At 50.7% G+C, this 9317-nt stretch overlaps 1 protein-coding gene across 1 annotated transcript; it reads left to right on the top strand.

Moving 5' to 3' along the window:
• The first annotated feature begins 1027 nt into the window (after nucleotides 1–1027).
• On the top strand, nucleotides 1028–5776 carry Trem2 (triggering receptor expressed on myeloid cells 2). The gene is made up of 5 exons (XM_042266108.2): nucleotides 1028–1208; nucleotides 3178–3528; nucleotides 4228–4318; nucleotides 5207–5397; nucleotides 5473–5776. The coding sequence occupies exons 1-5, from the start codon at nucleotides 1169–1171 to the stop codon at nucleotides 5487–5489; spliced, it is 690 nt and encodes a 229-aa protein (XP_042122042.2). The 5' UTR covers nucleotides 1028–1168; the 3' UTR covers nucleotides 5490–5776.
• Nucleotides 5777–9317: the final 3541 nt, after the last annotated feature.

Genomic DNA, 9317 nt, shown 5'->3' with positions numbered 1-9317 from the left:
GGGCTCCCACACTGGGGGCGGTATGGGTTTTTGAAACCTCAAAGTGACACCTCTGCCAATGAGGCCACACCTCCTAATCCTTCCCAAACAGTTCCACCAACTGGAGACTGAGTAATCAAATGTACGAGCTTATGAGGATATGGTAGCTGGAATAAGAATGGCTCCATGGGCTCATACATTTAGATGCTTATTTGAAAGGATTGGGAGGATTACAGGCTCTCAGCTATTGCTCTCACACCTACCTGCAGGCAGCTTGCTGCCCTGATGATAATGGATTAAACTTCTGAAACTGTAAGCAAGCCCCCATTTAAATGTTTTCTTTTATAAGAGTTGCCTGGTCATGCTGTCTCTTCATTGCAATGGAATACTGACTAAAACAGGGGGCTAGTCTCATCCACACCACCACGGTTCCCCAGCATGAATCTTGATGGAATCTTACTTTGGTTTGTCCTTAAGACCTTATGAGAGGGAATAGATGCTGTTTACGTTTCTCTAGGGAAGGGATTCTTGAAACGCACTCAGAGATTGCCCATTTCCCCATCTCCAGCTGATTAGGGTAAAAGACACAGTTAACCCTTGCATCTGGACCCTTGATTGCAGGAAACCACCTTTAGCCCCTGATAAATTTGCTTATCACCAACTGTCCCATCCTACAGGTGCATGAAATGAGGCACGGAGAGGTTACAGGCCTGATCATACACATAGCAAACAGGAAGTCTGGCTCTGGTCTACGTCCTTAGCTGCTGCCTTACCCAATAGGGTTGTGATCAGGAGCTGGTGGCATGCCAACCTAAGAAGCAGCTGTCCTCCATTCGGGAAGAGGCTGGGACCGGTGGAGATGGCCGACACCCTGGCTATAGTGTGAGAATAACAGCCCCCGATGAGGTTCTGCAAGGAGATGAAGCCATCTACAAACCTGACTGACCCTAGCAGGAGGGCAGCTGACCTTCAGCCAGCACTGTGGAGACTTCCTTCCCTTCCTTCCTCATACCCTCCTTGAATCATAGCGCCTACCCTAGTCCTGACTGTTGCTCAATCCAGGAGCGCAGTTCCTGTGGGCTGCGCCTGACTGGCTTGGTCCTCTCTTTTCTGCACTTCAAGGGGAAGACGAGATCTTGGACAAGGGACTCCCACATCTGTCCCCTCCGGCTGGCTGAGGAAGGGTGCCATGGGGCCTCTCCACCTGTCTCTCCTGCTGCTGATCACAGGTGGGACCCACCCTCTACAATGCTTTCTTTTCCTCACCTTCCCTGAGCAAATGGCTGGGCGGGGGTGTGGATGTTATGGAGGGGACTGCAAAGGAGGCTGGAGTCCCAGCATGCTCAGTGTCCTGCTTAGCTCTGCTTTTCTCCCCACCAACACGTGTTCTTCACACCATGGGGAGGGTTAAGGGGCTGCTGGACTTGGTCACTGAAGGAGTCGTGAGGGTGGCACTGGCCGTCAGGTGGGACCCGTGGATGCACTTAAGCATAAGTGGGGTGGCAGAATGGGAAAGCAGGAAAAAAGAGGAGAGACTTGGGGTTTGCAGCCTCCTAAAGCCCAGCCCATATTTGACCTCAGCCCTCAGTGGGAGGTGGGGATGCTGAAGACTCTACCACTGAGTACTCACAAATGACAGACTGCTCCTCCCACTGTGGGCTGGGTGCCTCCTATTGCTGAAGAGTAATGGGCAAACCCAGGTGAGAGAGGAGGCTGCCCTGTGCCTTGTTCCTGCAGCCTCTGGAAGTGGAGGGAGCTGTAAGGTACCTTAGCCTGCCTGGAGGCAGAGGGATGGAGGGGCTGGTGTGTGGAGAGAACACACACAGGAGGTCTCTGGTCCCAAAAGGAGCAGGCCACCAGCTCCTCTATCCCGCCTTTCACGTTTCCATCTCAGTAACAGCTGGAGACAAGACACAAGCGGCAGAAAGTTTGGGGGGACCCTTGTCCTCCTGCCCCAGCCACAACTTGGCGGGTGCTCCAATGCCACCAACCTTACCCCAAGAGGATCCCCAAAATAGCAGCCTCATGTCTCCCCCCAAAATAGCTTTGAGACAAGTCCTTCCTAAAAGAGGAACAGAGCCACAGAAATAGGGAAGCTGGGAGTTAAAGGTTAGGAAAGTCGAGCCATCCAGTGTGGATGACTGCAGGGAGGGCAAAGAGGCAGGGGCAGGGAGGTGGCCATCCCAGACCCTCGGGGAACCAGCCTGAGCTCCAAGGATCCACTAACCTGCTCTCCTGAGATGAAGAAGGGAAAAGAGACAACCTGGTCCCACACGACAGCAGAGAAGGTGTCTAAACTAGAACCAGAGGGGCTTGAGGAACAAGACATGGCTTAGTCAGTGCAGCGCTTGCCTTGCAAGTGTGAGGACCTGCATTTGGACCCACGGAACCCTGAGAAAAGGCAGGTGTGGTGGCGTGTGCCTGTCTCCTAGGAATGGAGGCATGGGAGGCAGACACAGTCAGATCCCTAGAAGCGCTCAGGCCGGCTTGGTCTACGTTGTGAAGTTCCGAGCCGCATTAGAAGTTATTGTTTTGTTGCTGTGGCAAACTATCACAACTCAGTGGAAAGAGGACCTGTTGGGCTCACAGTGCCGGGGTAGACAATCCATCCTGGAGGGGAGGCATGGCGGCAGGGGGCAGCTGGTACATTGCATGCTTTGTCAGGAAGCTGGGAGACGAGTGCAGCTGCTGGGCTCTCTCTCTCCTTTTGAGGTAGTCGGGGACTTTGGCTGCTCATATTCAGGGTGGGTCTTCTCACACCAGTGAACTGAGTCCAGGTACTCTCTCATCAATATTCCCATGGGCTAACTTGATCTAAAAAGTCCCTCACAGGCAAGCTCAGAAGTTTGCCCTCTCGATGATTCTAGAGCCTGTCAAGTTGACCATGAATGTTAACTATCTTGCACACTGGTAAGACACCCTGTTTCAAACAAGAAGTGGAAGGTGCCTGAGGACCAGAGCTTATTCTGATGACCACGTGCACACTGTGCTCCCCGCATCCCTGGAGGTGACTCCAAAGGTGTCTGGGAAATATCATAAGAAAATCAGATCCTAGATCCCAGCTGTGCCACTTCCCCTCGAGACCCTAAGCTCTTTAAGGGCAGGATCCTGTTGGCACAGTCTGCTGCTCCTGGGAGACAGATGCTCAGTGACTATTTGGTGTGTGGATGAAGTGACAAGTGGCAGTCTCCTCTGCAGAGTTGTCCCAAGCCCTCAACACAACCGTGCTGCAGGGTGTGGCTGGACAGTCCCTGCGGGTATCATGTACTTACGACTCCTTGAAGCACTGGGGGAGACGCAAGGCCTGGTGTCGCCAGCTGGCTGAGGAGGGCCCCTGCCAACGTGTGGTGAGCACACACAGTGTGTGGCTGCTGGCCTTCCTGAGGAAACGGAATGGGAGCACAGTCATCACGGATGACACCCTGGCTGGAACCGTCACTGTCACTCTGAGAAACCTCCAAGCCGATGACGCGGGTCTCTACCAGTGTCAGAGCCTCCGAGGCCGAGAGGTTGATGTCCTCCAGAAGGTCCTGGTGGAGGTGCTGGCAGGTGAGTACAGTGGCTTGTTGCACCTTTGGCTGGTCCTTGGACCGGGTCTCATTGTTGTGTGACTTTCCCTGGGAGACATAAGCAAATGTCTGTCCTGGATTAGCCACCAGCCACAGATCCAAGAAAAGATTCCTCCCAGGTCTAGCTCAGTGAACTAAAGAGTTTACCAGGGCTACTTGTAGGTGCATGGGTGAGGGTTTGCTAATGGGCAACTCCAAAGCAGCTGTATCAGTGAAAAGCCCATCCCAGCATCCCTGGAGCTCCCTGCATCCCTGGCACTCCCTGAATCCATGGAGCTCCCTGAATCCCTGGTGCTCCCTGCATCCCTGGTGCTCCCTGCATCCCTGGTGCTCCCTGCATCCCTAGTGCTCCCTGAATCCATGGAGCTCCCTGCATCCCTGGTGCTCCCTGCATCCCTGGAGCTCCCTGCATCCCTGGTGCTCTCTGCATCCCTGGAGCTCCCTGCATCCCTGATGCTCCCTACATCCCTGGAGCTCCCTGAACGACTTGTAGGCATCTGGTCCTCACTTGAATTTCCTCTACCCAATAACTGTAATGGCTTGGGGTGCATGTATAAATCTTGTTAAGTTTCATGAGATTCCTGAGCCTTGTAGTTTTCTTTACTTCCTGAGTTATAGGGCCCTTCCCTGACAGGCAGTGGCCTAAAGGAATGGTGATCTCATGGCTTGTCTCTCACAGACCCTCTAGACGACCAAGATGCTGGAGATCTCTGGGTCCCTGAGGAATCGGAGAGTTTTGAGGGTGCCCAAGTGGAACACAGCACCTCCAGGTACAGTAGTGGTCCCCCTCGGACTTCTGGCTGTGACTGGAGATGGAGGTCCGAGGACCAACAGATCAGGCAAAGGCCCAGGTGTAGTCTTGTGTAAGTTCCCTCCCACCCACTAGTGCATCGATGTTTCTGAGCTTAGATATTAAGAAACTAGAGCACTTTGTGACAATTCCAAAAGCACCACTCCAAGATTCTGAAAGGGCAGCACCTATGGGCCCCTGCACTTCAGCAAAGGTCTCAGTACTTAAGCTTACAGCCAGAGCCCTGGGTCTCTGCATCTTCAGAAGAACCGGAATCCATTCTGGATGCTTCATGTATTAATATAGAAATGATACAACCCCTGAGCACGTGTGTAGGTGTGTCCACCCCTATGTACTAATATAGAAATGATACAACCCCTGAGCACGTGTGTCCACCCCTATGTACTAATATAGAAATGATACAACCCCTGAGCACGTGTGTCCACCCCTATGTACTATTATAGAAACGATAACAACCCCTGAGCATGTGTGTCCACCCCTATGTACTATTATAGAAATGATAACAACCCCTGAGCATGTGTGTCCACCCTATGTACTAACACAGAAATGATACAACCCCTGAGCACGTGTGCAGGTGTGTTCTACAGTCCTGAGCAAATGTGCAGCTGCATACCCGTGCACCATACCATACTACAGGAAACAGCTCAGCAGGGAAATGGGATGTGTTTTTGTACACTCAGCAGATCCTAAAACTGACTGCAGATTCCTCTGAGCCCCATAAAGCCCCTTCCCAGAGACAGTGTCACCCAACCGCCTAGGAATTCCTGGTTCCTCTCTATCCCCTCTCCAAGGGCAGGCTTCATCCAGTAGATCATCTCTAGTCTACTATCTTCCTTCTCTTTCCAAGGAGCCAATCACAGGAGACTTCCTTCCCACTCACGTCCATTCTTCTCCTCCTGGCCTGTGTCCTCTTCAGCAAGCTTCTTACAGCCATCGTCCTCTGGGCTGTGGCCAGGGGCAAGCAGAAGCTGGGGTCACCTGTGGCCAGTGGGCTGGACTGCGGACACGATGCTGGGCACCAGCTTCAGATCCTGACGGGTGAGTGGGGCAAGCTGGTGGACATTAGGCACGAACAGGGCAGGGATGGAAGGGACTGAGCCCTATCTGTTGTAGGACCCAGAGATGCGTGAGAGAACTCCAAGATGGAGGAGAAGCCCAGCTCAAGTCCACCCATGAGTCATCCAGCTTGCATTCTCTCCCATCTGCCACCAAGACTTCTGCTTCTTCTGGTTTGGCTTCAGAGGTCACTTCTGCCTAAAGCCTGCCTCTTCCAGATGCAGGGATACTCGTGCTAAAGCCCGTCATTTCTCCTGGAAGCAGGAGCACTCCTGTGTTTCTGTGTGTTGCGTGCAGAAGAGAGCTGGAAGGTCACGTGTGAGCCTCTGGGCTTTGGCCATTAAACACTCTCACACACCAACCCAGGACTATCCACTCTTTCTAGATGCTTTTGTGCCTCATAATGGTCTTCTGTTTCTCAGTGCTGGGATTAAATTCATGGTCTTGTTCATGCTAGGCATGAATTTACCACTGAGATAATTCCCAGGGTAGGATTATGCATCTGGATGAGAAAAAGGGGAAAGGGTACCTTGCTTTGTAGAGGAGAGATACCTGTCCTCAGCCCCTACCCAGGGTCCTCTGAGAAATGCTTCCCAGGAGTAAGGGAAAGTGAAAATTCTCTGTAATAACTTTACACACACGGGCCAACGCTCTTCATTCTACGTGTTCTTTATTGCTGTGTTCTTTGTGTCTTCCATCTTTATTCTCCTCTACGTTTGTATTCTACATCTTTATTCTACATCTCTACTCTACTACATCTCTGTTCTGGGACCCATTACAAATTCCCAAGCATAAAAACTACAAGGCAACCTTCAGGGATGAGCATTCTGATAAGAGTCACACTTAGCAAAGACTTGGTCAGCTTAATTGGTGACTGACCACACCTGTAGGTTGTGAAAGTTCTGGCTGTCTCTTAAAGGGACAGCCACAAGGGTTACAAGGGAAGGAACTGAGCCAATGAGAGATCTAAGGAAGAGGCAAAGAATGTGTGTGCTATTTTATGTGATTAATAATATCTGGGGGACTGGAAAGATGACTCAGAGGTTAAGAGCACTGGCTACTCTTCCAGAGGTCCTGAGTTCAATTCCCAGCAACCACATGGTGACTCACAACCATCTGTAATGAAATCCAGTTCCCTCTTCCAGCCTGCCGGGATACATGCAGGCAGAACACTGTATAAATAATAAATAAATAAATCTTTAAAAAAAATAATATCCGGACGTGGCTAGTCAATTACCAGCCTTTTCCTGTTAATTATCTGAATCTCAGGACCTATACATAGTTAGTCTACTGAGCCTAAAATCTTGCATTATAAACTGGTGTAGAAATAAATACAAAGTGTTAATTGTTATTTGAATCAGAGTGGGGAGGTGCTGGTGGAGGAAGCTTAGGGCAACATAGGTGGTATTGATCTCCTGAAGGACTAAGATACACCAGGGCTAGACACCTGCACTATCACTTCTGGTTCACTATAATTCTTCTGAAGGCTTTTGATCCAGCAAGGCCAGGCACCTGCAATTCCACTCTGTGAAAATTCCACAAGGTCACTTTGTCTGGCCAGTTTTGCCTTCTCAGTGGCTAAGGTTGGAGAACAAGACCTCTAAGTGTCTACAGTCCACAAGGAACAATAGAACTAATTATGAAGCATATTTTAGCATGTTTCTATTCATCAAATTTAGTAAAAGTTAAATGAGAAACCATCGTCTTGACCATCCACAATTATGTGTGCCCATAAGATTGAAATGTAACCAGGGGTTTACATGAGCACATTATATGGAAATGCATGGCAAATGGGGAGATATCCTAGCTGTTCTTCAGGAAGGAATGAAGTTCTTAGGGGAGAAATGAGGTGGCACATGAGAGAAACACAGACAAGGAGCAACTGGTCATTCATAGTCAGTAACCTCACAGCCTGGCCAGGTGGGGCTTCCCATCAAAGAGTGGGTTTGACATATGAACACCAGTTATCACCTGCTGTATACTCTCATGGCCCTCGACATTACGTGAGGCCGGGCGTTCAAAGACACTGTCTGAATTTCACTTCTGTTGCCGTGGTAAAACACTGACCAAAACAACTTAGGGGAGAAAGGGTTGATTTTCGCTCATAACTTCGATTACAGCTCTTCCCAGAAGGGAAGTCGAGGCAGCAGGAACTTAGAACAGTTCGTCACAGCACATCTGCAATCAAGAACAGGGAGGGAATGGATGCAGACATGCTTGTGCTCAGCTCCTCTCTGTACGGTTACCACTTACACAGTCCAGGAGCCCCTCGGGGCTGGGCCTGTCCACGGCAATCAACATGTAATCCAGACAGCCCCCTCAGACATGCCTGTGTGCCAGCTTCATCTAGACAAACCTTCTTTGAGACAGTATTGGGAGGGTCTAGACTTTGTCAAGATGGCAACTAAAACTAACTATCGCGGGTACCCTGTCTTCCGTCTCATAGGCTCCCATCAAGTCCATCTTTTCATCCTGATTTCCCTTCCCTAAGTTTGATCACCAAGTCCTTCTGGGGGATAGCTGGTCATCTTCCTACTCCTCCCCTTGTGGCATTCTCTCCATCAGCTCCTACAGTTGCCCGCTTCCCAGACCCAGGCTCCTTCCTCTCCACCCCCCCGCTCTGCCACTCAGGCCCGTCCAATCCCCTGACTCATCCTCTCATCTCCGAGAGCTGTGCTTCCATCTGCAACTTCCCCTCTGAAGAAAGGGCAAAGACCGAGCCACAGTATCTGAGCTGGGAAAGGATAGTCCACACCCCGGGATGTACTGAGAGGAAATGGAGGCCGGGAGAAGGAGGGGCTTATTCACTGTCTCTAGTAGAGCCTGGACATTCACGTTTCCCTCCACATTCCCGGCACCCTTTTCTCTAGCTCCATCCTGCCAGTGTGTTTGTGAACAAGTGTATTCCAACGCGTTGTTCTGAGTCTGATCCGAGCCTCAGAGACACACACAGATTCTACACTAGAGTGTTCTTGTTCTAGGGAGAGGAGGTGGGGGGGGCCGGCAAACACAGTAAAGGGGTTTTGTCCAAAGTGTGGATGAAAATTTGTAAATAAAGCTGGTGTAGAGGAGATGGAATGTGCCATTTTGAGCGGGACAGTCAAAGGTGATGCATGAAGGAAGTTAGGAAATACGTGAGGACACTGTGAGCAGGAAGACTTTGGGGCAAAGGGAACAGTCAGGACCGGTCCATCTCTTCAGCTCTGCTTCATTTCTGTTGCGGTGATAAAACATCTTGATCAAGAGCGGCATAGGGAGGAGGAAAGGGCCCGTTTAGCTTACTGTTACAAGTCACAGTCCATCGATTTGGGGAAGTTGAGGCAAACTCAAGCAACTAGTCACATTCCATCTTCAGTTAAAAGCAGAGAGAAACAAGTGCATCCCTTCTGCCTGATTGCCCAGCCAGCTTTCCTCCCTTGTACAGTCCCACCCAGTCCAGGAACAATGCTGTCTGACTTCAGGCTGAACCTTCCCACCTCTGTTAACAGTCAGGACAGTCCCCCCAGACATGCCACAGACAGACATGCCCACAGAATGCCACAGACATGCCACAGACAGACATGCCCACAGAATGCCACAGACATGCCCCAGACAGACATGCCCACAGAATGCCACAGACGTGCCACAGACAGACATGCTGACAGAATGCCACAGACATGTCCCAGACAGACATGCCCACAGAATGTTTCCAGACATGCCCCAGACAGACATGCCCACAGAATGCCTCAGACGTGCCACAGACAGACATGCCCACAGAATGCCCCAGACATGCCCCAGACAGACATGCCCCCAGACATGCTCCAGACACCCACAGTCCAACTTCATCTAGACAATCCTTTTGGATTCTCTTCCCAGATGATTCTGGGTTGTATCAAGTTGACAAATACACACCAACACCCTGG

This window comes from Peromyscus maniculatus, chromosome 21, assembly GCF_049852395.1.
Source record: "Peromyscus maniculatus bairdii isolate BWxNUB_F1_BW_parent chromosome 21, HU_Pman_BW_mat_3.1, whole genome shotgun sequence".
Lineage (NCBI taxonomy): Eukaryota > Metazoa > Chordata > Mammalia > Rodentia > Cricetidae > Peromyscus > Peromyscus maniculatus.
Note: the sequence above shows the minus strand (reverse complement) of the source record. Positions and strands in the feature narration are given on the sequence as shown.

What these genes read in the sequence shown, in the direction of transcription:
- Trem2 (XM_042266108.2), top strand. Translation starts at nt 1,169, where the DNA reads ATGGGGCCTCTCCACCTGTCTCTCCTGCTGCTGATCACAG. An exon ending in TCTCCTGCTGCTGATCACAG is followed by an intron (nt 1,209 to 3,177) that starts GTGGGACCCACC and finishes TCTCCTCTGCAG; the next exon opens with AGTTGTCCCAAGCCCTCAAC. An exon ending in CCTGGTGGAGGTGCTGGCAG is followed by an intron (nt 3,529 to 4,227) that starts GTGAGTACAGTG and finishes TGTCTCTCACAG; the next exon opens with ACCCTCTAGACGACCAAGAT.